Here is a 25,582-nt window from a genome sequence, read left to right as displayed (position 1 = left end):
ACTTGCGTGACAGCGCAGGTGATTTTGAGATTTAGAAGGTGTGCATGTCAGCTGCTCCTCTGCGAGCCTCTGTGACCATGGTTACCCATAACACCCTTCAATGCGTAGGTTTCTTCAGGGAGGCATAATTCCAGAATCAGGTGAGAAAATGAATATCATTCTCACATTTGTCCATTGAATATATGGTTACAGCCAGCAGCTACTTAGTTTAGCTTAGCATAAACACAGGAAACAGGGGGATACAGCTAGCCTGGCTCTGTCCAAACTAAGGGTGGCAAAATCTGCCTACCAGCACCAGTAAAACACACTAACTAACACACACTAATTATTGTTTAATCCATACAAAAACCAAAGTGTAAAAATGACAATCCACTATTTGAAGTGGGATATATGCGAGAGTTCTTGGCTTGGAGCAGAATTGCCATTTTTGCCCTCCTGTTTTTGTAGAACATTAACCAGATAAAGTTAAATCCTAAAAGCTATACTCGAGCCTACGATACAGCATCTTTTCTACTTGCTGTCAGCCTTTGATCCTGCCCAAGGGCCCTACTGTCTTTAGAGAGAAATAGAAAGAGATAATGAGAGATTATTCATGGCCACTTCTCCCTCCTAGCCATTAGAGCAAGATTTCCAAACAATGAAAACACCCTTTCATTCATCAGCAGCATCAATCAGATAGACAGCACACAGGGACTAAATACAATGGCAGGTAGGAAAAACATAACAGCTGGCTTCTTTACACAATAGGTCTGAGCCCTGAATGAGCCGAGGGAAACATGAAAGCTGGTACTTAATGTTAATACGCTGTTCCTAGCCATCAGTGTGATCCAAGTGTCAGAGGTTCCCTCAAGTGGGTATTCTGCCTTGATGCTTTTTTTTATCTAGCAGGGAGATTTATGTGTGCTGTTCCTCTCCTCTTTGTTTTGCCCAAACACGAATCTCTGAAAATGTAGTTATTGATCAGTATGACAATCTCCTTCTTCTTCTTCTTCTGTTAGCTGTCTGAATGCCATGTACTCCCTCACTCTCTAACTCTCTCTCCCTAATGACCCAATTTCCACCTGGTATTAAAATCCAATCTGAGTGATCCGATCACAAGTGGACAGCTCTAAGGTTCGTTCAGACTGCAGGCAAAAGTGAACTGATTTTTTTGCTCATATCTGATTTTTTTTCATGACAGTGTAAACAGCCCAAGTCACATGGCATCCAATCTTTTCCAGTTCTGATTTGGGCCACTTTCATATGTGGTCCAAATCTGTTACAGGTTGGATATTTTAAAAATGCGACCTGAGTCTGGACAGTCAGTTCGGAATTCATGCGACTCTGGCGTTAACTCTAGAGCGATCATCATCGCAATTCTGCGCCTAGAACAGCAAGCCCCCAGGAACAGTGCCAGGTTTTATGCAAACATGGGCATAGCTCACTTTTGCAAACACAGGGACAAAGATGGGTCTTATCTGTTTTGGATCAGTAGCTATGTCCTTTAGTATATCCCTGGGGGTTTCACCTTGTGACTGATATTCCTTTCTGTCAATGCTCTTTACGCATTATGTATTTGGCATGTGCATGATTTTCTAAGCCCTTGTACATCTCCTCATACATAATAAATTAAATAGTATTGCAGTTTTACAGATTATACTTTCATTCAATCCAACATGACCCACCTGCAGGCCTTCCGTATATTTTCTAATTGTTTAAACCTACATTAATTCCTTTCTTGGAATAACAAGTTGGAAACACAACATTGACATATTATTATTATAACTTATAGGGCCCTATTTTAACGATCTGAAACGCAAGTATGAAACGCAAAACGCAAGTAGCTTTGTGGGCGGATCTCGGGCGCTGTTGCTATTTTACCGGCGGGATAAATGACTCTTGCGCCCGACGCAAATCTAAAATGGGTTGGTCTGAAGTAGCTAGGTGTGGTTTGGGCGTAACGTGCAATAAACCAATCAGAGCGTCATCTCACATTCCCTTTAAGAGCAGGGCGCTTGTTCCATGGCGGATTGCTATTATGACGGCGGATTTGCCTGGCGCACGCCATGCGGGAGCTGCCGATGCGAGATGGCAAAAAGTAATAAATGCCCGTCTTGGCTGGGTGGCTATGTTGCTGCGGCCTCTCGGGCGCATCTCCTCAAGTCTGGAGAGGATTGCTGCAGCAATGGAGCGTGGGCCTCCAAACGCACCACCTGCTCCTGCTGTGCCCCTTCTTCCTCCCCCCACTCCATCTCCGTCCACCCGCTCCATCAGGAGCGCATCGCGCATTACTCCCGGACCAGATCCCACCGTAGTTCAACATCACGTCTCCTTAAGTCCTCTAATATTTACTCATTTATGTCATCAACACATCCATGATTCATGGAAATGTTGTGTAAAACACAACAAGCCACAAAGAATGCTGCGACTTTTTGAGGACTGTACTGTAAAGTGCCTCCTGACCTATCCAAACACCTGAAGCGCATTTTCAGTAATATTTTCCTTTGTAATTATGTATGGTTTGCAAAAATGGGAACTGCTGCATCCATTTAGATGAGAGAAGTGTTGCGCGGCGTTGTGCACACGCTACATTATGGCCAAGCATGCCCTAAAATAAAGCATCTGAATAACGCTACTGACTTTAGACTAGCGCCACTGACTTTAGACCAGGTTTTTCCTGGTCAATGGCGGAATTGTTTTCTGAAACTGCAGAATAGCACAAAGTAACGTTTGCGCCGGAACACGCCTCCTCTTTTCGCTGAACCGCCCCCAGGAGCGCAAATACATTCCCTAATTTACCGACGTGCGTCTGTGGAGGGAAAAGTCCGCTGTGCGTCGGGTGCAAAATAGGAATGATACATGCGTTGGTGTACAAAGGCAATTGCGCCGAGTGCAAGATAGGGCCCATAAAGTTGATATGGAGAACATGTTAGCAAACAGTGGCTTTTTAACACATCCAATAGAAACAGAACAACATTAGTATTGATTTAGAGTCGTTTATGTGTTCTCTGTCATTCATTTTGTTTTGGTTTCCACTAACTCCTGAGGGAAATATCTGTCTCTTTAGCTGCTAAATGCTCCAAAATGTTCAACAGCCTGTCACCTACTTTGTTTGTCTGCTGTATGGTGCTGTGCATGTAGCGTACCGTTGATTTTTAGAGTGTATTTTGCTTAAAACAAGCTGCCTGCTGTCTTTGAAAATGACTATAGTGAGACTGAACCAAAACAGTAAAGTTGAGGGCCATAAAACCAAAACTTTGAGTTAACTGATGCTGAAACACTTCGTAGAGCTAAAAAATATTTCAGAGTCGGGTGAAAATTTCCCATGGGTTCTTCCCCCTTGGATATACAGGTAATCATTTGATCATTAGTAATAGTACTATTGATTAAAGCAGTTTTACGTTCCCCCATTCTGACAGATATACTGCCGCTGTGCTTTGTATGTCTGTTGTGTCTTTGTCTGTGACTAACCACAAGAAAGATCACTTTCTTGACTGTGTCATTGCAGCGGAAAGATGATGCCAGACTCCCAACAGCTGTTCAGTCAGAAACACGCGGCCATCAACATTCCAGCTGGGAATACTCTGTTTCAGCCCTTTGCTTTTGGCAGATGGAAAAAATTGGCATTGTGATATAAAAAGTTACACCCTGAGCATGTTTACTGCCACACATTGGCTCTGCTTTTTCCACTACACTATCAGATGTCTCCTCTCTCCATTGCTTGCTTTTTGTGGCTGGATGTAAAGTCACAAGTCAACATCCCAGGCGGTCCTTGTCCTTTTTTTCCATTAGCTTAACACAGCTATCCTTGGTTGGAGCTCTGCTTGTGTGTGTGGCGATTGAGTCCTATATGACCCCTTGGCATTCCAGCAGAGTGGCATAAGTCACCATCAGGGCCATATCGATTTCCCCCTGCCCGGAAATAGGCCTACAAGCAGTCAGAAATCTCCGTCCTGGAGCACTCTCACTCCAACGCTTGTCGTTTTCCAAATGTATGGAAAATAGTTGCAGTGTTGACGGCCCAATCCAGCCTGTCAAGGCAACCAAAGAGGACATTGTCATTGGGCCAAGTGGGTCAGTCAGTGATGAGTGAAAGACGTGGGTGTGTTTGACTGATGTGCCACAAGGGGTTCGTGGTATAGGGTCACCTTACTGCCTGCTGCTACTGTTGCTATTGTTGTACTGCTTGGTCCTGACCTGATATGAGGTCTTTGTCACTATGTTGCGGACAGCTCATAATACCCCAGCTTTCTTTCGCTATGGCAACTGTCCCCAGGTGCCATGGACCATGCAGTGATAGCAGTAATCCTGGTATTTTCCCTTCTGGGTTTATTTTTATGGCTGCTTTAAAATTATACTGTTGAGTCTGTTGTTGGACTTTAAAGATGCAGTAGGTAAGACTTATACAACTAACTTTCTGTCATATTTTCTGAAACTGATCCTATGTTTGACTAAAAAAATATCCAACTCCTCTGGCACTTCCTACAGCCTGTAGTGCGATTTGCAAAAATCCACCGCTCCCTGTTCAGATGCACCAATCAGGGCCAGGGGGGGTGTCTAACTGGGTGTCAATCACTGCTCATGCACACACATTCATTCTCCCTTGTGGGGGGGGGGGGCTTAGGAGACCGTTTGGGCTTTAGCAGAAAGGGGAGGGACTGAGAAGTTGTCCTGGATCTTCACAATCCTACCTACAGCACCTTTAAGCTAAGAGTATATGGTTTCCATTCAAAGTAGCCTCATCAGAATTGTGCTCTAGATGCATACCAACAAAGACAGTTTGTTGCTATAACAATGTTGATATGTCAGAATGACCTCCTCCTCCTTCCTTAATTGCCTCATTAGATTTAATAAAACAATCAATCTAATAACAAGCTTCTCTGTTTGTTTGTTTTTTCGTCGTCTGTTTTACAGTACAGGATTGGCCAGCTGTATATGATCAGCAAACACAGTCATGAACAGAGTGAACGTGGGGAGGGGGTGGAGGTTGTCCAGAACGAGCCATACGAAGACCCTGAGCACGGATCAGGCCAGTTCACCGAGAAACGAATCTACCTCAACAAGTGAGTGTCTTCCTCTCCCCATGTAACATCAATTTAATTAAATAAATGATTTACAATGTATAAATGTGTGTTTTATATACTAGTCTATTCTCTAAAAGAAGAAACAATGTGAAACAATGTAGTAAAGTGTCCCTTTTCATCTCTCTCCAAGCCTACTTTCCTGTGCTTTGTTAATCTTGATGAGCGTGAAATTTAGTATTTCATTTTCTGCTATGTTGATTACAATTGAATTAGCTGCTGTGTGCAGTCTGAAATTGTCTCCTGACTCATTTGAGATTTCTCATTTGCTCTGAATGTGACCCCTCATCACAGACCTGCATCATTTTTTTCTATTCATTATTACAGTGAAAATAAATGTGTACATGTGTACATAATATTAAAGACACTTGGACCTTTCATTGAGTGCACTGATGAGGTGACTCCAGTTGAAAGCCTGGTTTATCAGCACATTGATTTTTTCTTATTAAATCTAGCGATTGCAAAGGATTACATATAACAACAAACAGAATGGATGAGTTAGAGAGTAGCATGCAAGTTAATGTTAGGGATATAGTAGTTATAATATTATATATATATTTATCATTATAGGTATACCTGTACAATCTAATGTGGTCCGATAGAACAGCACTGCCATAACATTTATCATACGAAGCTCATAATGCAGATTTGGAAATGTTTATTACACTGTCAGACAGAAAACTGACAACAAACAGCACTGATGGGGCTATGCTTACATGAAAAATAGCACAAGAAAGAAAACAAGATATTAGTAATGGACTTTTAAGTAGCGTTAATCAGAAGAAGAAACTATGACACAAACTAGATCTTCTATTTGATCTATTTGGTGCTAACTAATTATTGTGTTGTGCGGCTATAGAGCAATAATGTAACCTGTCCTTATGATAATAGACCCTTTTGAACTATTGCCCCATTCGCTCCACTCATCTATAGTTCGTTAATGCTCAACTGAAGAACGGTGTACTAGGAGGATATGACTGATATAAGATGCAGTTCGATAGATCAGAATCAAATACTGGGCCATTCATTCCCAAAAGTAAGCCAATGAGACAATGATGAAAGGAGAGCCACATGGAGAATACCAAAGAGAGATCCAGAGAGGGGAAGGTGTTGTAGAAGTGAAGTGACAAGTAAGTGGGCCTTTGGGAAATGTGTCATTGACAAACTCAAAGGACAGAAAGGTTTAGTGCCGTGTGTGTGTTTGTGTGTGTGTGTGTGTGTGTGTGTGGGCAGAGAGAGATGAGACCAGTATAAGTAGTGGATAATTTGAGCAGTCACAGTCTCCTGCCTCTCTCCACCCACAAACCACCTGTTACCATGTTATAGCTACAGTCTGTGCATATATATATATATATATATATATATATATATATATATATATATATATATATATATATATATATATATATGTGTGTGTGTATGTGTGGCTTTAAGTTAAGGCGGTGTGAAAACATGTAACCAGTCTTCTGTGTCTGCACACTCCCCTGCCTGTTTGACAGTCCATTGGAGCAAGACCCGAGGAAACCTTCCATCTCCATGTCCCAGTGGCCTTCACAGACTCAATATAATCTCCACATTCAATTACAGCTGCTAGACACTGAATAAGAAGGGAAGAGGGTGATAATGTGGGAGTTAAAATAATCAATGGCTGGTTTAAAAGAGAATGATCCTTAAAGTGAAATTTGGTACAGCTAAATGTTGGCTTTGTTTCCAATTATCCAATAATCTGGACCGACTGTGATTTTGGCTGCAGAAGTTTGTGATGGGGACTCAATAATGAGACAGTCTGCACTCACTTTTTCTATCTTGCTAATCAGGACTTACTGTTCTATTGTTAAAAGTATCAAAGTTTAAAGAAGAAATCTGCTCTTTTTCACCTGTGGTTCATGCATTTCTCAAATCTTTGGCTTGGCAATCTCCTTCCAGCTAAGCAAGATTTGGCCCATGTTGTTCCCCTTCCTCTGTTTGCATTTTGATTGGATGTCCAACAAATTGCTTGGCTTCAACTGTCCACATTTATAATCAATTTGTGCCTAGTAATAGCTAGTTTTCTGTACTTTTGCCCTCCGTGTCCGTCCCAGTATCTGTAACGGTGCAAGCGCTGGTAAAACTCCACTGCAGGGTGGAGTGTGTAATCAACGTCCCCAGGGGCCATCACGGCTGCCTTGTATGGCCTCCTCTAATGGCTCCACACAGCTGGATGCTTGTCATTGCTTTTTCTAGGTGATAGGGCAAAGGAAAAGAGCTGAGCAACTTTAAGAGACTGCTACTTTGACACAAGCTATTTTCTCATCAGTCCTCTGACTTTTTCTGACTTTTTAATTTTTCAGTTTACAAATCCATCCACTCTTCTTTCTCTGTGTTTCAGCAAGCTGCCCAGTTGGGCCAGAGCAGTGGTCCCTAAAATTTTCTATGTCACAGAAAAGGCTTGGAACTATTACCCGTACACTGTCACAGGTAATGCTTCAATTACACACCCTTGTGCTATTATCTACAATTTACATTTAAAATAGCATGTGTTTACATTCACATTTGTCCCACCATTATTACCTGCAGAACATTATAACAGAAATTGGTTAAAAAAAACTAGTCTATTTTAATAAAGATACTGTATATTCCTCTGTAATAGCATGGCTTTCTGCTGATCTTACTAGAATAAAATATACACACACATACTCCCATTTTTCTGCAACCCTCTACAAACATGGCTCAGTTCACCTGCCGGCAGCCATTATATGGGGTCATTGGAAGGGCAAAGGGATATGGAAGCAATATTCTGTCCAACACAATCCACAATAAGCAGAGGTCAGGGGGGGTGGTGGAAGTGATGGGGAGAGGACAGACAGGTTTAACTGAAAGATAAATGGTGAAGTGTAAGGCCAAACATGAACACAAGTTTAAAACACCCTCACAATATGCTTTTTGATTTGTAGCTTGTGCCTGAGAATGGAACGTGTTTTGACTATTCTCAATAAGTTGCATCACTTCTTTGCTGCTATTACATTTAAAAGGGACACTTTAATTCAGAGTACAGCAGCAGATTGAGTATGACATGAACCATGCACATAAAAATAACTTCTTATTCACCTTTTAGTTTACCAGTCATGTTTTGCTCAGTGTGTCAAGGATAGTGTGATGTGGTAAATAATATATGACGGCACCTGCTATTAGTAGCTTTTCAAAGGCATTATGTTATTGTGGCACACTGTATACACCTGCCACTTAAGTGGTGTTTTTTATCATCTGGCAAGGCCAGGATGCAATATCTATTGATCAGGTTTGAAGGTTATACAACAAACTTGACACAGTCAAAGATACAGTCAGTATTTGTTTATTATGTGTCAGACAGCTGTTTTGAAGTCATCCTAAATATGTTGTGTATACTGTAGGGATTTCTGTAAAGTGTTTTATTTAAAGTGTCATCATTACAGTCTGTCAACCACCTTTGAAAGTTTACGTAATAAACCTTTAGCCGAAGCAGAACTGCTTTAAATGCCACAACCATATTGACAGGTAATAAACTACCATCAGTCTGCAGCTATCACATTGCATCAAGGTTATGGTGAAATTCCAATGACTGGGAGCACTGCAGCTCTCCTGTATGTACAGTATGTCCATGTGACTAATAATTATTTTATTTTCATAACTAAATTGTCTCCTCTCGTGTGCTATCACTGGAACTGAAGTGTTTTTGCTGTTCTTTTCCCATTTTGAACTAAATTGTTTCTTATTATCTCTCTCATACTGTTTCATTCCTTTTTGTCTCTTCTACCTGTCTGGCCCCATCACACACCTCCCATTTCTGTCCATTACACTGATGGCCTCTGCTGGGAATATGGTCAGAGTACACGGTGAGTACTTTCAATGTGTCTGCATTGCACCCACGCACACACAAAATCACACATACAAAAAAAAAAAACACTTAGATCCAAAAGCTGACATGTATATCTTTGTGGTAGAGGTTAAATGTGGCTACACTTCCTGAATGGTTCTGGAAGAGGATGGCGAATGTGTGCGAAAATCCAGCCACCAGCAGGAATTCATGGTTTCTTGAATCGTAACATACAGATGTCTTGCTGCACCATCTCATCTGTCACACTGTGCACATCTGTATGCAGCAACACACCAGTGTATTTTGATATAATGTCTTGCAATACACTAGCCCCATATCACGCTGTAGAAGGTTTCCTTCTTTTATTATTTTCCTTTCCACAGTTCAGCCTTTTGACAGTTACTAGCTTGTTGACGTGTTAATGTTGCTGTGTGTTTGCATGTAATTTAATACTGTACATACTAATGCATCTCATTCTCCTCCATTTCTTCTTTGGGAATCTCAAAGTCTTCCTAGGCCAAGTGTTAGATGTAATCCCTCCAGTGTGGTTGTTTTGTGGGTCTGCCCTGGGGTTACCTCCCAATTGGATATGCCTGGAATACCTCTGCTGCGAGGAGTCCATTATTAATTCTCTTCAGCATCCCCATCAATTTATGTTTTTATACAAAGGGGTACCAGTTCTACTCAAAGCTTCTTCTGGACATCTGAACTATACCCGTAAGGGTAAACAAAGTCATCCTGCCACAGAAACGGTTTCTAAAATGTAATTGCTAATTGTAATTACTAAAATCGACTTGTAAAAGCTACACCTTAAGGCCCAGATCGTTCTTCACCGAACACGTGCATACCTGCAGCACCGATCCGCCTGTCAGTATTAACTGATCAATCTAATTTTCCTTAAAAAACATTAAGAAATCCCCCAAAGCTCTCAACAGGTTAATTGTTGCTGAGAAAAAAACATTAATGATTTTCTTTGGGACGTTAGAGGAACATTAGCCTGCCCACCTTATATCCAAAGCAGCAAGGAAACATCAATGAAGCGTGCATAAAATCAGCAGCAGGCTGATCTTTTCTCCTGAGACTGGAACATCTGGATGTTTGAGGAAGGTCATGCTGATGTGAAAGTGAATTCAACTCAATTCAATTTTATTTATTTATGTATTCTATTTTATTTAGTGTCAAATTACAACAGAAGTTATCTCAGGACACTTTACAGAGTAGGTCTAGACTACACTATAATTTACAGAGAACCAACAATTCCTCCCAAGAGCAAGCATTTGGTGTGACAGTGGCAAGGAAAAACTTCCTTTTATCAAGCAGAACCCTCAAGCAAACCCTTAGTAATACAAGTGAGTCACTCGCAGTATTCTCAAATCAGGCAATCATGATTTCGATAAGAGACTCTAACAAAACAGAGGTCCACTTGTACGTTAAGCAAGTATTTATAGTCTGTATTAATGGTGCTTGTGTAGTCATGCTGCCTCATGGGACTGATATGCTTAGGAATGTTTTGTTATGATTAGCCCAAGGTGGGTGGTGATGATGCAAAGGATAATTATTGTGGCAATGACAATGACTTTGTTATTCAAATTGAGTAGTCATGTCATAAAGTCATGTCGCACTTTCCACTGTCTACCTGCCACTAGCGGGTTGACATTTTGGCTTTTAGTGAAATATCTTCATAACTGTTTGATGAATTACAACGACCTTTTGTACAGATATTAATGTCCACCTCAGGGTTAATTGAAAACACTTTGGTGATAATCTGACTTTTCAACTAGCACCACCATCGGGTTCAAAATGTGTATATGTCTAATACAAATCCCCATTAGCCTCAGCTGTACTTTTTGTTCCATGCTAATTAGTGCTCAAGAGCACATCTTGGGCAAGTAACCACTGCATGAGCCATAGTGCATGCAGTGTGTGTTGTGCATCAGTCCATGAAAATGGTGCATACTGTATTGTGAGGTTTATACATAATATGATGAGGAAATTTATAACAAAGCATCAATGATCAAATAAAAGCTCTTTCAGTCTTTTGTGAATGACATTGTCTTCTCCAGAATCAAGATTATGTGTTCATTCTCTGCCTTCAGCCTCTCTCATACAAACACACATGCACACATATTTTTCTTGTTGTCTCCTTCTAAGAGTCACAAGGCAAGTAAGACTAGGCAGCAGTGAATTACTGCACTGTGCACAATAATTACTTTTTCACACACAAACACACACCACCTGCTGTTCTTCAGCTTATGTAACCAGTATTGCACCATTCTTTGGTTGCATAAAAAATAATTGTTCTTAAGCTTCAATCCAATCAACCTGCTGTGTTGTTTAAGAGCTGCAGCAGCAGCAGTCCATTTGGCCAAAGGTGTGTGTGTGTGTGTGTATTGGGGAGGGGGGGTGCAGTAAATCTACACTCAGTGAGAGAATAATCATTATTGCTCATCTGGTTTTAGCGAGAAAACACTGACATAGAGACACATAATTAGTCTCACATCTCATCCAGTTGACAGAAATGTTCTACCTGTGTGTGTGATGTGATCTGTTCCAAACCAAGGCTATGTAATTATCATCTGACAATGTGATCACTGCTCATATCAATTTCTCACTCTCCTGTGTTTTGTATCCTCTCCAGTGCTCCTTCCTGCCCAAGTTTTCCATCCACATAGAGAGCAAATACGAGGACAACAAAGGGGACAATGATAATGTGAGTCGAGCTCAGAGTGTCGTGTGGTAGGGAACATATTGTGTGGGTAGATCTGAGTAAGAAAAAATGGATGTCAGCATGGTTTTTCAACAGATGTTTTTTTAAGTGTTTCGCATAATCTCTCCTTCCTTGCATTTTTGCCACTCCCCTGTTGCACAACCGTCTGTCTATTGTATTGCCTCTTTTCTTTCTTGTGACACTGTTCTCTTTTTCACTCACACGCAGGTTACATCTTACAATGTCTTACCATTACAACATTCATGTGACTAAACTGATCAACTTATGGCAATTAGCTGCAGTACAGGCAGTTTCATCTGTAGCAAAACCATGACGAAATCAGAAACGCTCCACCACCTGCCCTGGTTCTGTAGCTACATCACAATCAACAACTAAAAGTCACAGACATCATAGAATCAGTTAATCAGTTCAGTTCAATATAATGAACGTTATTGGCTTAAAGGTTTTGAAACATTATTGCCAAAGCATGTAGGTACATCACAAACACGTATTAATAAATCAAATAATAATAGCTCAAAAAATGTTTCATCACTGTTAAAAACACTTAGCTCTCCACCTCTCCTTCAGTACCACTTGGGTGGCAGTAGGGGCAAGTGTGAAAGTTACGCAATACGGCATTGATCCAGACTGTAGCTGAAAACAAAAGGCTGCAGCTCCACTTAGTGGTGGCTCGTGGGAGTTGCAAACCCAGTATGATGGTTTCACAGACGGTCATAATATCACATTGGAAACTGATCGTAACAAGTGGGGGTGTTTTTAGAAGTTCAGTTTTGCTCCTTCTGCTCTCAAGTTTACACATTCTCTCACCGCCTTCACCATTTGTACATTTGTCTTTCTTTTTTCTTCCTCCATTCTTCTCCCTCATCTCGTTTAATAAGCTTTTCATCCGTCTCATTGCCCTTTCTCCCTTTCCGCTACACCAGTATAAAAGTTTGACGTATGTGTAGAAAGTATGATCAACCTTCTGTGATGCAGGAGCGGTGAAATTGTTCTAAAAAGGAGTGGATAACTGGCCGACATTGCTTTGCGGTTCCTGTGTGAGTCAGACAGGAAGAAATCACTGACCACACGGAGTGAGTCACATTCATCCTCACAGTGTGTTTAGTGAATTGTCTGAGGGTAAAGCCAGTAGGAATTACATTATCTGTGCTCTATACATTTAAGACCAGCAGGAAATTATTTTCAAACCCCCTAACCTCTTTGAACCTCTGCTTTCCTGTGAAATATTTCATGATTTATTTTACTTCCTTTCTGTACGTAAGTGTGAAGCTGCCCCATCACTGCAGTACTAAGTGACGGGGGAAATCACAGTGCACCATCCCCAAGTACATTATTGATTTAGCTGTCTTCCTGTCATTTTGAACTGTTGCCTGTTCATCAGATCTTTAGCAGCGAGCCCAGAGACGAGGAAACGCAGGTGTGTTTGGTGGACATCGTCTATGATGAGATCCCCGAACGCCACTACAAGGAGTCGGAGGTGAGGGGAGTCAAGTCACTGACTAAGTATACACGTTTCTGTTTGTATAAAGTGTAGAGGAGCGAATGAATACATGCATATGGCAGAGATTGAAGGAAGGTAATGGACAGAATAGAGGAGAGAATATGAAGATGAACAGAATAACAACGGGGGAGCAGAGAAGTTAACAAATGAGGAAGGAAGAGACCTGATGGTATGTGAGCAGATAAACAGAACAGAGTGTTATCTTTCTCTAGCAGTGCCGGCTCATTTTTGACCACCAGCTGGCCATCTGCCTCCTCAGAGTGCTGGAAATGCATGTTTATGTGAGGGGGAGTTGATGGATTTGGCATTTGTATGCATGTGTGTGTGTGTGTGTGTGTGTGTGTGTGTGTGTGTGTGTGCCCGTTTATCAGGGTGTGATGGTCATAAAAAGCTGAGCTATTAATAATCAAGAGGGGTCATGATGTCACTGCAGTGGTGTTTTATAATTAACACCTCCACTTACACACACACACACACACACACACACACACACACACACACACACACACACACACACACACACACACACACACACATATTATATATGCACACCTCCCACCAGGCTTAATGGTCTTCTGCTTTTATCCTCTTGGAGCTAAACATAGCACCAAGATATCCTACTGTAAGGTAAACATTTTTTTAAAGGGATAAGCTCTCATTAGCATTATTCCAATTTTCGAGAAACTTTATGACAGGATTTATGCGCAGAGAAAAGCAACAGGCCTCTTTAACCTCCACTGCCTCTAAGTGTTTTCCCAGCACGGATGGATAGAGTTGTATATCACCCTTGCACACACACTTTATCACAGTCAGACACATGAGACAAATGAGCACTACAGCAAAATGAGTCTATAGGGAGCAGTGATTAATGCACATAAAGTTTGTGATCAGGGACTCCCACCGTGCAGCCTGGCTTGTGCTCTGCATGAAGCTTGTAATGGATGCAGGTGATCCTCTCTTATAGGCAGGGGGGGGAAGTGTGTGTGTGTGTGTGTGTGTGTGTGTGTGTGTGTGTGTGTGTGTGTGTGTGTGTGTGTGTGTGTGTGTGTGTGTGTGTGTGTGTGTGTGTGTGTGTGTGTGTGTGTGTGTGAGATAGAGATAAATGATGGGATTTTTTGGACTTCCTTTTTTGCAGATAAATACTGACATAAGCTTTTTTTTTCTGAAGAAGAATTTCTTATTTTTCTAAACTGGTGTCTCGTGGCCTTGCAGGACCTGAGGTATTTTAAGTCAAAGAAGACTCCCCGAGGCCTCCTGCAGGAAGGATGGATCAACAACCAAGAGCCCATCATGTGCTCCTACAAACTGGTCACAGTCAAGTTTGAAGTCTGGGGCCTGCAAACACGTGTGGAGCAGTTTGTACACAAGGTTAGGATAAAAAAAAAATAGTTCTTCCCTCTCAGATATACCCTCTCCTTACTCAGTCAAACTTTTTGACCCTAGGTCGGTGTCAGTGCTAAAGGCGTTTTATTTGCTCTGAAAACATGCGACACACAACCAGTTGGCCATGAACCAAATCAGATGTTAAATTTTCGCCTTCTACAATATGTGAGCTGTTTACATCCCACAGATAGCCTTGCACCACCTCCCTTTACAATGGCTGCACAATTTCAACTTAATATCTCCTAATTCCCAAATCCATTTTGACTAGCCCTCTACAGCATCTGTTCCTGGGGTGAACTGTCCCTGTGCTCTCCAAACACAGACACACACAGACACACAGAGACACACACACACACACACACAGGCAGGGTAATTTCTTGCACCAGTAGTGACTCATATTAATCACATTCCTCCAGGGGTGAACGGAAACAACTTTTTACAGCCTTCACAGTTAACTCATTCTGATTCACATTCTCTCTCCTTGAACTCCCTCTGTCCCTCTTTACCTTTCTTCCTTTGTGATTGTGCTCCTCTTTTGCTTCCTCTTCCTCTCTTTTTTCTTTCAAATTCTTCTCAGGTGATTCGAGAGGTCCTGCTTTTAGGACACAGGCAGGCCTTTGCCTGGGTGGATGAGTGGATTGGTGAGTTTATTAGAGATGGCATGGCTTATGAAACATGGATTAGTTTTGTGCATAGACACTGCCTCATCTCCAGATTGCAGTTTGATAATGTGGCAGAAATCAGTACACTCGCAAATGGAATAAAGTTGACTGTTTTAGCCCAATCTGTATGACTCAAATTCAAAGCATACCTCATAGAAAGTATTGTAAAACTGATGAATGATAAGAATATGTCTTTTAAGGGTCCAGCACAGACATTTTTAGCACATTTAAGCATATTTGACTACCCTGAAAAGCACTACCATTCATATGTTTATACAGTACAATAATACAGCATATGTGGTGTTTTGCCTTGTGATTATCAGAAACTGAGTACTGTACTGCACACAGTGCACACTGTTAACTTGTTTTTGGCTTTAAACATTTATAAAGATGACAATCTCTCAGTATGGTTAGATAACTCTACAAGCTTTCGCGCTGTTGTTTAGCATTTAATCCTACAATGACAAGGTCATATCCAACAAAGATAATGAAATGGTGGTTCAATGCATACACGTTTGTTTAATTCCAGGGTGTCGTCCTTCCAAGCAAATTTCATCTTCACTTGTTACCTAAATTTGTATAATTACATTTTTGAAGTGGTTCCTGTTGCTGTCACACTATTCATAGCTGAATATGTGCATGTTGTTTTTGTATTGTTGGACTTTTTTGTACTTCATGACAGTGAAGCATCTTTGAAATGAGGCTGTCTAATTTCCGTGAGTTTTCAATTTTTATGGAAAAGTTCACTGTTTTCAACTGCGTGCCCTCTTTTCATCTCCACTATTTGATAATTCATGTCACGCCTTCTCTGAGCCATTATTATTTAATTCGTTTTTTTTAACCACTGTCCAACGGCAACCTATCATAAACTTTTTGATCATTGCTGTCATACAAAACTGTGTTCAGCCATGTGATGGGTGTTGGTTTTGAACCACTAAATAGGAGCCTTATTTGATCTTTATACCCACAACTGTTTGATGCTATGCAGCTCTTTGTTTGAAGAATCCCAACGATTATGTAGGTTTTTACAGAGATGTCAGAATAATCAAACCAATCAAACCAAACTGAAAACCTGACCTCCTTGGCGGATGTAGTAATTATAAATACATGTACCTCTGGTTGGGAACCACTGTGACCTGTCTAAGAATAGACATAAAGACATTGATGAATGTCCACACTTAGCTATGTTTTGTCATATCATAATATAGACATATTTCTATCACTGTCAATATTCATTTTTCCTGCTTTTCTCATTACTTTACATATAACAACAATAATTGGACTGTTTAAGTATAACCATGGCCAACATCCATTTAATTTCCGGAACAATTGATTATTTCTGTTAATCATAAGACACTGGACAATTGTCCGCTGCCTTCTGTTGAATTGAATTATGAACCTATCACTTTTTTAAGTGTACTGCCTCCATCCCAACAGACATGACCATGGAGGAAGTCAGAGAGTACGAGCGGGCCACACAAGAGGCCACCAACCTGAAGATCGGCACCTTTCCCCCTGCCATCTCCATCTCAGAGACCCCCCTGCCATCAAGCACCCGCAGCGGCCCTAACAGCGCCCCATCGACTCCCCTCTCCACTGAAGCCCCAGAGTTCCTGTCAGTGCCAAAGGAGCGTCCCAGGAAGAAATCAGCTCCGGAGACCTTGACCCTGCCGGATCCAGGCCGCAGGGATTCACTCTTTAAACTGCCCAGCTTTTTCTCCTGGAACTCCAGTCCGCAGCCAGAATGAGAGCGGGGCTATGCCACTGGGGAACACCCTCGGTCTGTGGATCAGTGGAGGATGCCTGGCCAGCACATCCCACAATGCCCCCTCAGCCAGCTGAAGTGAAGGAGACTTTTCACCGTCCGGGTGATCCCAGCCCCCTCAGCCGACTCGCCGGTGTTACCGCAAAAGCCAACAGCTCTCAGACTGCCTTTACAGGTACAGACAGGCAGCCTGATCTCCATAGCAAAAAGCCCTGCAAGGTGTAAAGGTATATGTAGTGCGTCTAAAAGCTGCTGGAGGCTCCTCATTCTTCTCTCCTCCTCAGACAAGTCAGCACCATGCATCACACAGTATCAAGTCCAATTAGTACGATTGAGTGTAGCATACATTCCTGAAAATGTTTTATCCCACAGATTATCACCTTGCTTTTCTGTGCTGACAGGATATGTTGAGATTCAGTCACACTTAACTTAATACTTAACATGTACAGAATGTAATTGTTTTTTTCTGATTCAGAGTCTCTGGTTTTGTCCACAGGAGCTTGTGGTTTGACGTATCTGTTTATGTGGTTGGGACTTTTCAACAGATTCTTGTTGGCCACTGTATCAGTTAAGTATTATGGTTTTCACAGTCAGGTGTAAGGGTATTGTGTATTCTTGTATATACTGTATGAATATTGTTTAACAGGTAAAATGTCAGTACTTCAAAAAGAATATCATATCCAGTGATGATGCTGCTATGAAATTGCTCTTGTGTTTTAAAGAACAGGACTCATATCTTCTTTAAGTGTTTATTATAGTGAGTTCTGTCAGCCAAAGCATCTGTAAACTACTTGTGTAATTGCATGGTTTTAACTGCAGAGGCTGCTTTTAAATATTAAATGTTCTCGGTTTTCTCTGGTAAGAGACTTGATGTTGTGTTTTAACATACTGGTCCTGTAATTTGCATGTTGTTTTGCTGCTTTATTAATTTCTTAAAGGAACGCCAACTTATTGGGAATTTAGCTTATTCACCGGAACCCCCAGAGTAAGACAGGTCGATACATACCCTTCTCATCTCCGTGCGTGCTGTAACGCTGTCTGACGGCTCCAGCATTAGCTTAGCCCAGCACAGATCCTGCAAGTAACTGGTTCCAACTAGCCTACTGCTCCGAATTGTGACAAAAGTGACAAAATAACGCCAAAATGTTCCTATTTACATGTTGTGATTTGTAGTTGTTGTTTATATGGTATCGATGATGTGTTGCTGTGTAGAGAGGAATCTGCCGACACTGTTTCTTGATTATAAAGGTTTATTTACAACAAGGAATTCAGCATCAATTTACAAGCTCTGAAGAGCCCGGAGGCGACCAGTTTCCCAGATTCTCAAAAAGTCACTCTGAGGTTCTGCTGTTAACACATGGTATATCTATTCTTCATAACTTAGGGTGGGTTCGATAACTGACCAATGGCTTCATGCCAACTGGCTCTATCTCAACATCCTGGGGGCCCATTGATAATGCATGCCAGATGTGTCCTGTGGCCCTTTTCCTATAGAAGTATCCCCCAAAAGTAGAGTAAAGTTCATCACTCCTAGCTACATATAGATAGTTCAGATATGGCCTAAATACAAATTATAGAATGATCAGATAAAATAGGATGACAATACACCTCATATTTCCCCCCTTCGAGACTAATTAAGTCTCGAAACAAAAAGAGTAAGATTGGTACAAAATAACACTTTCCATTACATCATGTTTCTTGTAGTATAACCTTAGCAATAACACAAGTTTTCATAGAGTGTGAACAATGTCAGGAAACGTAAACAAACATTTTATGGAGTGTAAGAGCGAAAAACCTGTCTGGCAGCTTCTTTCCAAATATCCATCAATCAATCTAGACAGGAAAATTCTCTCACGGTCCCTCTGCCCCAGGCGACCACCTTCAGTACTCCAGATCAATTAGAAATCTTTTTATCAATTCATGTAATATCTTGGTGTACTCAAATACATATGGCAGCCTCAGAAATCAAAATAAAATCAAAACAATGTCCAAATTCAGACTGATCAAATCATCGGATCTGTAAAAGGACCTCGCCTTACCTAGACCCCGCTGTCCCTAAGCGTCAAGAAAAACATAAAAACATCTGAGGTCTCCATGTGTATCCCACATCAAAACATTCTTCAAACAATTTAATACAAAACAAATATAACACAAAGTATATATCCATTGCAGCTCCTTTGCAGTGTCAAGCTTTCATTGTACTTGGAATGTCGTTGGAATCTGAACTTTCATCACTGTATCCTTGTTCAGAGTTCTCCAGTAGATTTTATTGTCCATATTCAAGTATCTACCCCATATGCTTCTGGAAGAAAAGAAAACACAAACCAGTATCTTTGCAAAACAAACATAAATGAAAGAAAACATCAAATGAAATATCAAAATTACTATGAATGAATCAAAATAATATGACAATCAAAAATAATATGAATATGAATATGAACATGAATCACACTCCATTTCCCCCCTTTGATAAATAAAAAACACTAAACAATATTCAAAGAAATGTGAAAATGATGGCAGAATCAGATAAAAATGGAAAACTTTCCATCAATACTGTTAGATTTATCCTCAAATGATAGGATTCAAGATTACTAATGAATTCTCTACACTCTACTTCCAGAACTAGAATCAGGTTGAGCTGTAACAAGTGCTTCCCTCCTTTTGCAACACAAGCTAACTCATGCAGATGCTCTGTACAAAAAGGGACAGAGCCGTCTCTTCTTTCTCAGGAGGCTCAGATCTTTTGACATTAGTAGCGATCTGCTGCTCATGTTTTATCAGACTGTGATGGCGAGTGTCCTGTTTTATGGGGCGGTTTGTTGGGGTGGCAACATGACAGACAAGAACAGTAGACGTCTCGACAAGCTGGTCAAAAAGGCCAGCTCAGTGCTGGGCAGAAGACTGGACTCACTGAGAACTGTAGTAGAGGGGCGTGCATGCAACAAACTGTACGCCATAATGGGTAATGACAAGCACCCCCTCTACAACGTCCTGGCTGGACAGAGGAGCAGTTACAGTGAGCGACTGCTCTCGCTGCACTGTAGGACAGAGAGGTTCAGGAGATCCTTTGTCCCCACAGGCATCAGGCTATTTAACACCAACAAATGACACCCCCTCTTTCAACCTCATCTACTTGACATTCCTGTATAAACTGGACTGAGGCCGAAAAGTAACATGACACACAGCAATATACTAGCATAAAGCAATGTAGCCACCTTGCCACATCATAAAATTATAACCATGCATATATTAGTCAGTACTGAATTCCCAATTGCTCAATGCAAACATTAACTGAAATTTAGACTAATACTTAAACTAACATTTCAACACATCAGTGTAACATGTTGAACTGTGAAACTTATCCTAAACTCTTCATACCAAGTCTACTCGCAAATGTAATGTGCAGAACAATCGTTCCTCTCCCTTAACATTGTTTCTGTAATTAATAAGCCAAAATTGTAATCTCTATAAAAATTCAATGAATTGCAGAGCTTCACTCTGGAGTCTTTGTAAGTTATTTTACCTTCTAACCCTACAGGCTTCAGTAACACCACTGCAACTTATGCAGAATAGTGAAATTGATTTCTAAACCTCTATATACATGCTGATCCATCATTGAGCTGTGATAACTGATTTCCATTCGTGAATCTGTACTTAGAAAGAATGATATGAACAGATTACTGGCACACTGTAAACAACAAATTAACCAATGCAAAAACTTTTCATTTGACTAAGATATATCTGTGAGTGGAAGTTGTCTTATCTTGTCTCACATTATTACTATTACTATTTCCATGTATTCCATATGGTCCTAATGACACTCGTGATACACCTTGCCCTTTTTTGTGTTAAAGATAAAGGTGCATTTACAAACTACATCCAAGAATAGTTTACTGATGTTAATGTCAGGCTGTTTTTGCTAACAGTCACACAATTGTTCTAAGCTTATTTTTAATGAACTTCTGAGAACAGCACTCTCAATCTGCTGTTTTTAACAACTTTACATTAATCCAATTAAAATGTATACATGAGATCACTTCCCAATACATTATCTGAGCAGCACTCAAATAATAAAAGCATATTCAAGAATTGCCAATGTTGTTGGTGCGCAAAAATAAAACAGTGAAATGTTCTTTAACATTTCCTAACACACCAACCGAAATAACTTGTCTGTCACTAATCTTGTTAGAAGCTGTCACAGGTCATTTCAAATTTAGTAGAATGTATATCACCAGGTACTGACAAAATGTAAGATTTTCATACCAAGTCTACTTAATTTAGAGGCATGTCTTAACCCTTCATATAGATGTCTTCACATAAGAGTAGCTCTATTTTAAAAGTAGAACAAATTACTTCTTTAGAGTATATGTATTTTCAAAATGTGTGTTGTCAGTGCATTACCTCCTTTCTATTCGTCGTTATGCGTTGATGCGTCGATGCGTCAGAGCAAATCCGGTCTCTCTCCCCTCCTTCTCTGGTCAGTCTGCTGATGTCCACGCTCATCTGTGGGGATCTGTACCAACTTGTGACTGTCCTTGTCCTCAATTGTTGGATTTCTTTCCAGCCCTGATGACACCTCCTTTCAGATCTTCTGGGCACCTCTAGAATCCTGGCTCCAGACTCCTATGAGGGTTCATCGGTCCTCCAGTTGGCCTTAACTGGCCCCTGAATCCTCTTCTGTAATTTCCTCTAGGATTCCATCCTGGTATATTGCAATCACGGGCAAAGTGGCCATCCTGTCCACAATTGAAACACGCTTGTGAAGATATAAAATATGGATCATATCTTCCAGCTCGTCCTCTTCCTCTTCCTCTCCAGTTCTGCATCTGTCCAGAAGCTAGTTGTGGGTATATAATAACTGGAATCACTAATGGTGACTGTTGATTTGGTGAACACTGATTTTGCATAACCAGTGCCTGCTTCTTGTCCTTCTTATCTTCCACCAGCTGCATTTGATTGAATTTTCTGGGAGTTTCTCGGTCTTGTTCTTTCTGCTCATGTTCCTTTTTCCTATATAGCTCTACTTGGTGAGCTACGCAGTCTGCATAGACATTTTTGCCATGCTTCCAAGTCCAACCACCTCTTCCAGTTTGCTCCTCACTGGTGCAGGCAGCCCCTTCTGTAGTTTGGCTCGCAAAATTGACTGCTCCATCTGACTCACATCTGGATCATTTCCGGTAATATTTCTCCACACCTGATAAGCTCTCGACACATAAGCTCTTGGTTTTTCTTCTTGTTTCAGTGGCTCAATTTGGATATTGTCCGGATGCACATTTGTTGGAAACATATCTTTCAATGCTCTCCACAGTCGACCTCTACTTGCGGCCAACAGCTCAGGATCATGTACAGCAGTTCCCACATATCGATTAAGTCTAGCTTTCTGTAGAATTTCTTCCATAGCTGGAACCCCAATAATATTAGTCAAAAGTCTCTTAATATCTCCCATGGCATACTGTTTTCCCACCATAATTTCTTCCAACTTTAGGATCCAAGGATGTGCTCCATCTTGAAGAACAGGTAACTTATCAAGAATATCTGACATATTCTGTTCTCGAATTATCACTGGAAGCATCTTCTTACTTGTCTTCCCTTTTCTTGACTTTCTCTCCACTTTTTGGGATCCTTTTTTCAGCAATTTGTCTCTCTGTATCTTCAGCTTCTCGTATTGCTCTTCCAATCGCTCCATGTCTCTTTCAATCTCTTCTATGCTAGACGCTGCAGGATGACATCCCGTAGCTCCTCTCCTCTCCAAATCTTCATCACTGTCTTCATCTTTACTTTCATCAGAGGTGTGATCTCTTGTATCTCTTCGTTTCCTCCATTCTTCATCACCTCTTTTCTCCGCTCTGGCCAGCCTCCTTCTAATCACAGGATCATATTCACCCATGATCTCTTCTGAATCACTCTGATCATCATCATCTTCAAGTTCCATCCTTCTGAACCTCACTTTACCCTTAGTTTCCAGACGTGTCGTTTTCTTCTTACTTTTGGAGTTTGGATTCATCTTTATGGTCGTTTCTGCTTGTCTTCTCTCTATTGTTCGTTCATCTTCATCACTGATGCAATAATCACCCTCCTGAGTGATCACTGCCTCACTGCCTTGTTCTATTGTCAGCACTGATCTGTAAAGGTCTTTATCACTTTCAGCATCATACATCTTCTGAGTCCAGGTGAAGTTGGGCTGAACTCCTCAAACTTCAGTTCATCTGTGAATGTTCAACAAAGTACTTTGTGGGCATGTATGACATTGCTTCTTTAATGTCAGTCTCTGATCATGCCCTGAAAACCATCTGGGTGTCCGCTTCAACCACTCAATCATGGGCAGTTGCAAATCTGTCACCCCTCCTTTTCTGCTGCTCCAACTCCCGATGTGTTTCTGGTGCAAGGGTGTGGGGATGGGACCAAAGTGGAGCGCTGAATACTGTGTCTGTTGGATGGAGGTCAGTTGTTGTTCAGGGTCTGGTATTGTCCATCACTGGTTCTGTAGCTCGTTGGGGGAGTGAGACAGGTCCGCTCTGACATCCATCGAGGCACACTGAATAAACACAAAACACAACTCCTCCAAGAGGCATTAGCCTACTTTAATCATACTCATTTTAGTTTTCTTAATTCTCTTTCTACATTATAACCTATGACACCATTGATTCAAAATATTGCTACAAAAATATTACCTAAGTAAGAAAAGTATCATAAAAATATGTACTTCAAGTACTAAAAGTAACAACACAGAAAAGTCCCCACATTTTTTAAACTGGAAATGATCACAGTAGTTCTATCAATCAACTAAGTATTTAAACAGGTAATCATTTCAACCAAACTTGTAGGCATATATTCCATTGGGCAGTTTAACAACAATAAGACATCATATTTTCATAAACATATGTTTTATCTACACAAATCCTAAATCTTTTTTTTTTTTTTAGTTATATGTCAGATCACGATAAGGTCTCAAAGCAATTCATCTTTGAAATTACAATTAGTCTATCCTGAAAATTACCTAATTTGTCTTTTTCCTAGGTTTTGGTGCTTGTGATATAGCAGTCTTTACTATCCTCATCTAAACGTTTACCCTCCTGTAGATTGGAGCCCAAATACTGCAGTTATCTCTGTACCAACAATATTAATATGAACCCCATTTATCCTAATTCAAAAATACATTCATCTCTTTCTTTGTCTTTCTGTCACTTTCACAACACTCTCTATCTGTCTTTAACCAACTTAGTACATTCTTGTACCCTTAACTTTCCCTTAAAGTCATGCCTTATTTTTCTTTCCATTGTCTCATAAAACTTTCTTTCTTTCTTTCCCTTTCTGCAACATACGCTTACCATTTTTCTCTCAACTTTCCTGACTATCTTTGGTAACAATTGTTACCCCTTTAATATACAGAGTATATGAACCAACGCAGTCTAAGGTTTCATTAGAATTGAATTAACTCACTGTTTCTTCACAGGAATCAGATTCATTCGCTCTGTTTCCCACCTTCACAAATGTCACTCATTTCCTTAGCACAATGACATGACCACATGTGACAGTAGGGAACGTTAACTTTTAGCAAAATAAAAACCTTATAAAAGTATCAAATTTTGAATTATTTTATTCAAAGTAAAATGATTTTAGATGTCTCGCCACCTCAAAACAAGTGGTCCAACATTTTAGAATGGCAGAGGTGACAATTCTGGAGCCCAGCAATCAGTCCTCTCATCTCTTACTTCCAATAGAGGTATAGAGGCTGGAATTTTCTTATTCAAGGGTGATCAATCACTGGTCTGGATTCCAGACGCAAATCACCTATGCCAGCTGTTAATCTTTTTCTTTCCTTCCCCTTTTTTTTTCTCTTCAGGCCTAAGCCTTGTTCATGCCTACTTTTACCCTCAAATCTTTCTCCCAATTTTTTTCTTTTCATGCTTCAGAAGCAAGCATAGTTAAGGTTTCCTAATTAGAAAGACATTTTAAATTATTATGCCATTTCTCTAGATGTTTTTATGACATTTTTTCTATTTTTCTTTCTTTTATATCCGTCAACATAACTCTCATTTATAGATTCAATGGATCTCAATCAAATAGTTTCGTAGTCAAACAACCGCTACTTTAACAAACAGAATACTGCACCTCAAGTCTGAAAGTCTCCCCCTTTCTCATCTTTGCAGCACAGGCTGCAGCACCCGAATGCAGGCAGGGGGTGGCTTAAACGTGTGTGGACCCTAACATTCCTTAAATTCTAGACATGCGCGCGTTTCAGTTGCCAGTGCAACTTCAGAGGTGACAAGTTCTCCAAAATCGCACTCCCAACTAAGCAACACAAAACAAAACACACAAACCAACACAAACAACACAAAACATACAACTCAAATCCTACTTTGAAACTTCTTAATTTGACTATAGTCTATTTTTCTCTCTGTTTCCTTCTTCACTTATTTTACCCTAATCTGCCAACCTATACTTTTTTTTTTATCTAAAAACATATCTTCTCTATAAGATCATAACGTCCTTCCAGAAGGCTCATACATTTTAACACATTCAACGTTCCCTCCAAAGGGGACTCATGGTTTTAACAGATTTTAACAAAAACGTTCTCTCAAAAGAAAGACTCATAACTCTTTAACAAACTTTGGAAACGTTCTCAAAAGAGAGTCATAGTTTTAACCGTA

At 40.5% G+C, this 25,582-nt stretch overlaps 1 protein-coding gene across 1 annotated transcript in view; it reads left to right on the top strand.

Moving 5' to 3' along the window:
* LOC120574850 (cytoplasmic phosphatidylinositol transfer protein 1-like) overlaps window positions 1-17,790 on the top strand; it is a 48,617-nt gene extending 30,827 nt beyond the window's left edge. The window contains exons 3-10 of the mRNA XM_039825314.1: window positions 4,894-5,042; window positions 7,429-7,517; window positions 8,904-8,911; window positions 11,531-11,602; window positions 13,002-13,097; window positions 14,334-14,489; window positions 15,082-15,145; window positions 16,604-17,790. Of these exons, the coding sequence (XP_039681248.1) occupies window positions 4,894-5,042; window positions 7,429-7,517; window positions 8,904-8,911; window positions 11,531-11,602; window positions 13,002-13,097; window positions 14,334-14,489; window positions 15,082-15,145; window positions 16,604-16,914 (945 nt within the window). The 3' untranslated portion in view covers window positions 16,915-17,790. The remainder of the gene's footprint in view (window positions 1-4,893; window positions 5,043-7,428; window positions 7,518-8,903; window positions 8,912-11,530; window positions 11,603-13,001; window positions 13,098-14,333; window positions 14,490-15,081; window positions 15,146-16,603) is intronic.
* The last annotated feature ends 7,792 nt before the right edge of the window (window positions 17,791-25,582 follow it).

This window comes from Perca fluviatilis, chromosome 15 (genome assembly GCF_010015445.1).
Source record: "Perca fluviatilis chromosome 15, GENO_Pfluv_1.0, whole genome shotgun sequence".
In the NCBI taxonomy this organism is placed as follows: Eukaryota; Metazoa; Chordata; class Actinopteri; order Perciformes; family Percidae; genus Perca; species Perca fluviatilis.
Note: the sequence above shows the minus strand (reverse complement) of the source record. Positions and strands in the feature narration are given on the sequence as shown.